The following is an 8,254-nucleotide window of genomic DNA, read 5'->3' as shown; positions in this document are numbered from 1 at the left end:
CTGTGAAGGCATCCATTACTTGGGGGCCCCGGCACAGTAAATCGTGGAACTGGCCCTCTGCATGTCCAAGGATTAGATCATTATTACCCCACAGTTTGCAGAGCAGCAGGTCTGCAGAGGGCGAAAGGGTATCAGAGTCTGAGGGATATACAGGTATCAGGCAAGAGTCTGGGCATGGTTTGGCCAGCTCTCTGTGGTCAAGCCGGTTAGGGTGATCGGATTAGAAATGTAGCAGGGTGGCAGCAATTGGAGCTGTTGCCATGGGACTGATGCTTAACAGGGGAGTTTAGTATTTGGGACTGGGGGGCTGTAAGCTCTGGTTATGGGTGGAGTACTATTGTGAAGGGAGCTGTTGGATTGACGAAGGGGATGTGGTAAAGCATAGCTGTGTAGGCAGTAATGCAGGATGGAGCATTCATCAATGGTCAGGAGACCTTGGCTTTAAGTGGGGAGGGAGTAGCAGTAAATTACCACATCTTTTGTGTCAGCTGCTGGGTGGAAAATGCAGAGAGGGGACTTAGGGAAGGATGAAACCTCCGAGGCAGCTAGGAAGGGAATGCAGATGTTTGAGGGCTCACTGACAATTTCAGGCTGAAGTTGGAATCGACTGGCAGAGGTGCACTTGCTATCACCTTCAATTGCACTGGAAATTAAATGTGCACCACAGCGAAGAAAATAGCTGCATCCACCCTTGAAATTGGTGAAGTAAGTGACTTGACTGATGAGAGACGGGGTTGCAGCAAACATCATCATAGGGCATTTGAACGAAAGGAATATAGGTCACAAGCACATACAACATACAGCGCACAGTCACACAGGCTCCTATTCCCTGTCTATCCTAAACGTCGATATTCTCTGTATATTCAATTTCTCTGACACAGGCAAAGCTGGACAACTCTTTGACAGTTACATCTTTGTGCTTAGAAGGAGCCAAACGTTAGAGATGTTGAACAAGTAGGATCAAAGGTGTCATCATGACCCAATGATATATACATTACTCTCTCCGCTTCCAAATGGTGCAATAGGCTCACAGGGAAAATCTCCATCCATAGAGTCTTGGCTGTGGTCATGAAGCAGTGCCAGATAGTGTTGAGATATGTGTAGCATTTACCCAGAGAGACTCTCAAACACATGGCAAATAACATCAGGAACACTTACACAGAAATTGACAGTCAGACTCCAGCCTTTTTCTACCTGTGCCATTAAAATGCCCTCAATAGGTGTTCTTCTTTCTTTTCCTCCCAGTATATATGACTATCATCTCTAGTTTACTGGAGTGGATCTAGTCTGCTCAGAAGTAGAGCCCAATGGTCCTGGAGCTTTGGAGGGGAAATCCTCAGGCGCTTGTGTCTGGACAATCCAGACGTGCCAAGGGTCCTCTTACCAGAGGTAAGTTGGGGCATGTGGAGCAGTCAGGTTGGAAGTGAAGGTGGAAGGTTTGGTCATATCTGCGGCTTTCTGAGTGAAAAGTGTAAAAAGGTCTCTGTACGGTTCCACTTCTGACTGGGTGCATCCTGACACTGCTCTGTCTCCTTTGTGAGGGCAGGCAGCCGGACAGGTGTCAAGGTTCCTCAGCCCCCTATCATCATACCTTCAGTTCTGAGGATCAGTGGCTGGTGCGATCAACTTGCAGGTGGGTGCACCTCACCAGCAGTTCCTAAGGGTGCTGGACCTGGCTCTCCATGGTACATCCCAACCTCTCCATAGAAGCAGCCAGAGAGTTGCAGGATTTGTTGCACTACTGTAGCTTCTGGGCAATGAGGGCCCCAGTATCCCACATCCTTGTTTGCCTCTCCTGTTCCTCACTGTGTAAGTGGACGAAAGCACTGACTACTGACACCACAAGATAACTCTCCTGCCTGGGCCTGAGCAGCTGCCAGTTCTCTTAGTGCCACATATACTTTAATGATCTAGGCAGAGGAACTGAGGGCATTGTTGCTAAGTTTGCAGATGGCACAAAGATAGTTGGAGAGACAGGTCATGCTGAGTAAGTGGAGAGGCTACAGAAAGACTTCGACAGACTGGCAGTGGGCAAAAAATAGTGCCAGATGTATACAATGTGGGAAAGTGTGACATTATGCGCATTGGTGAGAATAGATGCCTTCGTTATTTTCTAAATGGGGAAAGGTTTCGGAAATCTGAAGAACAAAGGGACCTTGGAGTCCTAGTTCAGGATTGTCTTAAGGTTAACTTGTAGGTACAGTTGCCAGTTAGGAAGTCTGTTTCAATGTTACCATTCATTTCAAGATGTCTAGAATACAAGAGCAGGGATGTCCTGCTAAAGCTATATAAGGCTCCAGTCAGACCACATTTGGGATATTGTGAGCAGTTTTGGGTCCTGTATCTAAGAATAGGTGCCTAGTGGGGGTCCATCTGATGAAGGGTCTAGGCCCGAATTGTCAGCTTTTCTGCTCCTGAGATGCTGCTTGGCCTGCTGTGTTCGTCCAGTTCCACACTTTGTTACCTTGGATTCTCCAGCATCTGCAGTTCCCATTATCTCATGGTTTTATTAGACTTTTAATTCCAGAGTTTGTTTGTTCTTTCAATTCAAATTTCAAAGTCTGCCATGGTGAAATTTTGAACCTGGGTCCCCAGAACATTATTAGTTAGGCTTTCTGGATTACTGGCCCAGTGATAATACCACTTCACCCTCCCCATTGTAGAAATGTAGCATCCTTGTCTGTGATATAGGCAAGGTAAATTCTCAAGGCTGTATTTTTATCTGGTCTTGACTTCAGTCAAAAAAACACAGAAGCCCAGGGGAAAATCTGCAGCTCTTTTGAGAAGTCTGTGTGATGGATCTTCCCAAGAAACCCACCCAGTGGCTTCTGGAGCCACATCCCTCATTACAAGGTGCTGAACCAGTTGTGAACTCCTTGATTGTGAGGAATCGCACCACATCATACCCTTAAAAATACAAAGTACAGAATTCAAGTTTTACAAGTCATCAGAGTCTACACCTTCAGGCCCACAATATAATTTCCATTGTGAGTGACAAGTTATGCTTTAAAATTAAAATTTATACCACACCAGGGAGCAGGTATAATTTCATTGCACGCACACAAAGGTGTAGTACAAATTATCTATGACAAAATGTTCATCAAAATTTTTGATCCTTTTTCAAAAATTGTCACTTGCAGTTTCAATGAGGAGGAATACATCGGTACAGCACTTAGCATCAGCTAACCTTTATGTCTCAGTCATTTAAAGTTGTAAAACAATTGGTATTACTACTGTTTGTGTGTGTGTGTGTGTGTGTGTGTGTGTGTGTGTGTCAGAATGGGTTGGTTTACATTTTTTACTTTTTGTATATTGTGAAATAGTGGCGTGGGTTAAAAGTACAATCAATATTTTGCTAACCTGAAACAATTGTAAAACCGAAAGTCGATCAACTAATTCTCGTGAATCGAAATCTTTTATTGTCATCTTAGCAATTCTGGCATTGCTTCTACTCACCCACTGCTGAAGTCATTATTTCTGTCTTTGTAACCTCGCTGATCAGTTTTTTATATTCTCCTGAGTCAGTCTCTCAACTTGCTTCTTTATGAAATTAAGCTCATCCAAAGCTCAGCTGCCTGAATCCTAACTCCATAGCGACATTCATCCATTTTACCCGAGATCATTCCAGGCTAACCATCACCACACTCTTAAATTCCTATTCTCGCTTTCAAATCCCTCAATTAATGTTCACTTCCCTTCTAGCTACTCTGCTGTTTGTAACAATGTGGCCAAAGTAAATCCTCAGAGAACCACCATCATGGTCACAATTTAATATGAGCTTGCTGGACTCTTAGTCACCATTTGCTGCTGCCATTCTTCTTTTAGGGAGAGAAAGGCACAGCCTTGCTTAGTGTAATAAAGGAGAACCACAAACTAGTCTAAAGAGGCCGTTGTCTTGAATTAGGTGTAATCATTGCATGATGACAATCAAGTTACATTGTTATGACAAGTAATGTTACAAAGACCGTGAGGAGATCAAGATGATAGGTTTGTCTTCTTTGAGATCTAGGACAGTTCTGCCTTTCCCCACCCAAGTCCTTACGACATCATCGGACTTGATACAATCTTCAGCATTCACCCTTTCAAAACCATCACCTTATATAATTCTGGTCTTTTGCCCACCTTCGATTTTAATAGTTTTGCCACTGGCAGATGTGATTTCTAAGGCCATGAGTTCAGGAATTGCCTCCAAACATTTTCCACTCCTCTAATTTTTTTGCCTTTTCTGATATTGCTTTAAGCCGTCTCTTTGACAAAGCTTTTGTGTCACCTGCCCTATTTCCTGTTAGAGATTGTATGATAACAATTCTATGGGGACTTGGGACCATCTGGGACATTTTTATGTGTTACAGGTGCTGTGTAAAAGCAAGTTTTTTTCTATTAGGTCTAAATGGTATGGTCATGTTTGTGTATCAAGCCTCTCGCTGTTTAAAAATATCAGCTAATATAAAATAAATGAATTCATAAATGAGTTTCAATAGCATGCTGTGAAATACCATGGATGTCAGTGATATGTTTGCCCATTAACGTTTCTAGCCATTACCTCTTGGCTTAAAAAAATGCACAAAAAACTACCTAACACAACCTCAAAAATCAGACTATTAGAGCATCAGTGTGAAATGTTTTTCCACTACGTGAATAAAATCTTTTTTCATTTATCACATCAGTTCTTAATGTATCTGATAACCTGGTGTCCATTTTGCATTTGGATCCAGACTCATGGGAAACGCGAGTAACGCTGCCGACATTCATTTAATTGGAATTGTTACAGTCAACAGAAAGGAGAAATTTCCCAGCTCATTTTCCAGCTGTACCAGCTGATTACTACAGAGAATAATTCTAAAATGCACAACGTTCAGGGATTTGTTATAAACATTGTACTTTACATACTTCTAGTCAGGTCTCGGGGAGCCAGGGCCAGTCAGGCAGGTATTGATAAGAGAGTGGGATTATTAGGTGTGAGCAGGAGGGCATTGCTGCAAATTAGCGGAACAGGTGGAGGCAACGCCAGGCCAGAATGCTATTGGGTGAGGGCATGAGGGTGTTTCTGCAGGCCAGCTGGGAAAAATCGGGCATATTGCAACTCTGAGAAGGAGGGCCCTCTGAGCCCAAAGACAGACTGCCATAATATAATAGATAATCTCCCAATACTGCTGACAAACTATTCTCATAAAGTGCCAGTGGTAGTGGGCCTTTGGATCAGACAGCATCATCCACCTTCTCCACTGTAGTGATTACCATGGCAATGGGAGGCCAGCAGGCATTTATCCCATTGTCCCTCATCATGTTACAGGATCCCTAACTCCTAGCCTGTCTGTGTAGGGCAATTAAAATCTAGCTTTGTGTCTCTCTGAAAAGCATGATCTTTACAAGCTAAAGCTTGAAACTATCAAAATGTTGGCATTGGTTCCTTCAGTAAATACTGATTTGAAGCATGAAATAGAGCACACAGTAAAAGTTCGGTTTGCACAATTTTGATGTTATGAAGAAAGATTGGTAGTAGATTGAATTTCACTGAGTATTGACCTTTGTTCCATCATTGATTTCATTGAAAATAAACTCACTAAGGAGACAAGGCCAATTATAAATCGATGTTTATGGATCCTAACTTTCAGTAGATAAGGCAGGTATGCATGGATATATATGGGACCACAGATTGAATGTCCTCTCCTTTTGGCTGGGAGATCATTCCTGATCAACTTGATTAAAGTTATTCGGCTGATCATAAGGAACAGTAATCTGCATCACTAGCCCAGTGATGGTGAATTGGAGAAAATAACTAGACAAGATCTCAATGTGACAGTGTCCAGAATGCTCAATTATTTTATCTATGATATAATTTGACAGAAGAATACAGATCTAAAATGTTAATCTTCTGTGTATTTTTAGCATTTTCTGTTTTTATTTCAGATTTCCAGAATTCACCGTATGTTGCTTTTATTTTACAATTATTTTATAGTTAGGTTTGAGATATATTTTCTGTTCTGGATCATGTATAGAAATGTTTGAAGCATGTTTTCAGATTTGCCTCTACCCTAACGCACATGTAACAGTTTTCCCACATGTAAAGAGAGAACATTGTTTCCATTCCTATGCAAATACGATTTGTGAGGAGTGCATCTTGAAAGTGACTAAGACATGTTGTGCTCTTTAATGTCATTAACTTCCTTGTAGCAAAATAGTCAGCTTACAGGTTGGTTAAAGTGGAAGTTGCTTCATAGAACATAGAACATAGAACATTACAGCACAGTACAGGCCCTTCGGCCCTCGATATTGTGCCGACCTGTCATACAGCCTCAAGTCCCTCAGCCTTTCCTCGTAAGACCTTCCCTCCATACCAGGCAACATCCTAGTAAATCTCCTCTGCACCCTTTCCAAAGCTTCCACATCTTTCTTATAATGCGGTGACCAGAACTGTACACTATTCTATCTTCTCAAAGAGATACAATTGTTTCTAAACTCTGCAAGAATGTTTCTAGTACAGGAATACTGCACTTCACACACACCCAAAAAAGCTGCAGAAAACAGTTACAGGATGTTGCTTTAAATAAAAAAAAAGCTCAATTCATTTGAGTTCTCCTAGCAACAAGCCTCTCATGTTATCAGTAAATTTCACCCTACCTCATCCGTCATAATGAATGAATCGTTGCCCTGAGCTAAGGTGTGTCATGGAAATTTTGACTATTTCTTTAGTAATGCACATTTTTTCTTTGGAGTCCGTTCATGTAAATCTGTACCTTTCACCTGTTTTTTAAAAAGATGAAATTTGAATTGATGCTTAAACGGGAACCAGAACTGACAATTTGGTGAATTTCACAACATTCAGAAGAATGGTCTAGGCCCAAAACATCAGCTTTTGTGCTCCTGGGATGCTGCTTGGCCTGCTGTGTTCATCCAGCCTCACATTTTATTATCTTATTCAGAAGAATGGCTTTCTTTCACAATATTGGAATCTCCCAAGTCTGTAAACCAAATTTTACCCATCAGATTTCGACCTTATCTTCTAAATCTGTTCAGTTGTTGCCTTGTCTGTGGGATGGTAATGAATTCAGTATCGGCGATTGCTCATTGGCAGTTCTCTCACCTCTGTAAGACATCTGTTGATTCAAGTTCCACACCAAAAATACTTTCTGGTAACATTTCACTGTGGTACTGAGAAGCTGTTGCACTATTGGAGATAACAGCTTCTTATTGTACTTCTCTAGAATCTGTTTGACGATTAATGATTTAGTTTGGTGGGGCCTGTTGCAAATCTCTTTTGTACCATCAAAAGCAGCTGATGCTGTTGCAAATTGGATCTTTTATGCTTAATACAATCCTGTCTTTATTTAAATTATCTGATAATTGTGCACATTTACAGGGTTCTGTTATCTGAATTAATTAAGTCATATATTGATCCTTGAACTCATTTTCATCTAGATGCATAATAGTTAACATATACCATTCATGACTTACATTTACTTGAGATTCAGCATATGCTTTCATTTCTGCAATTTGCTTGTTTTGGGTATCAAAGAGATTTAGGGTGAAATATAGTTTGAATCTACCACTTTTCAACAGCAGAAAGCGTGCAACTGCATGCAGCTGTTCAGGCTTGTTATCTTACACATTTGCTATTGTGCATAGAAAGACTGCAACTTTCGCTCACACGGTCCCAAGCTGAGGGAAAGTTCCAGTCTTGCTTCTTACCTAATATTTCAACTGTAACCTGGTTCTTTGTTATTTTTCTGTTTTCTTTCAGTTATGTATAGCAGCTCTTACAGCTTTGAACATTCAAGGTTTTGGGGAAGATTTGTGGCTCGGGCTGTTGATGCAGTTGTTGATTTGCTTGTCAAGCTGGTAAGTTTATTTGCAGATATTTCATCACCATGCTATGTACCATCATCATTGTGCCTCCTTTGAAAAATTTGTGTCCTGTCCCACTTGCTATTTATGTGTCTCGGTTTTATTTGTTTCTGGGGTGGGTGACAACACTGGGGATTTGTTTCTGAGTGGTTGGTTTATGGAGTCTAGCTCTACATCTTTGTTAATGGAGTTCGGGTTTGAGCGCCAGCCTCCAGGAATTCTTGAGTGTGCATAAATAGCAAGCGGGACAGAACACTGGCGGTTTACCAGAGGTCCACTGATAATGTTGCCTAGTATGGTGATGAAACATCTGCAAACAAACTTGCCAGTTCGGCGAGCAAGTCAACAACAACTTTCAACAAGTCTGTGTCTCCCTGCCAGTAACGATGCAGTTTCATAGCTCATCAGC

General features: G+C 41.5%; 1 protein-coding gene across 1 annotated transcript in view; it reads left to right on the top strand.

The window, feature by feature from the left end:
* Positions 1–1,307: 1,307 nt before the first annotated feature.
* LOC125458990 (uncharacterized) overlaps positions 1,308–8,254 on the top strand; it is a 52,328-nt gene continuing 45,381 nt past the window's right edge. The window contains exons 1-2 of the mRNA XM_048544862.1: positions 1,308–1,389; positions 7,742–7,839. Of these exons, the coding sequence (XP_048400819.1) occupies positions 1,308–1,389; positions 7,742–7,839 (180 nt within the window). The remainder of the gene's footprint in view (positions 1,390–7,741; positions 7,840–8,254) is intronic.

The sequence above is a fragment of the Stegostoma tigrinum genome, chromosome 15, assembly GCF_030684315.1.
Source record: "Stegostoma tigrinum isolate sSteTig4 chromosome 15, sSteTig4.hap1, whole genome shotgun sequence".
Lineage (NCBI taxonomy): Eukaryota > Metazoa > Chordata > Chondrichthyes > Orectolobiformes > Stegostomatidae > Stegostoma > Stegostoma tigrinum.
Note: the sequence above shows the minus strand (reverse complement) of the source record. Positions and strands in the feature narration are given on the sequence as shown.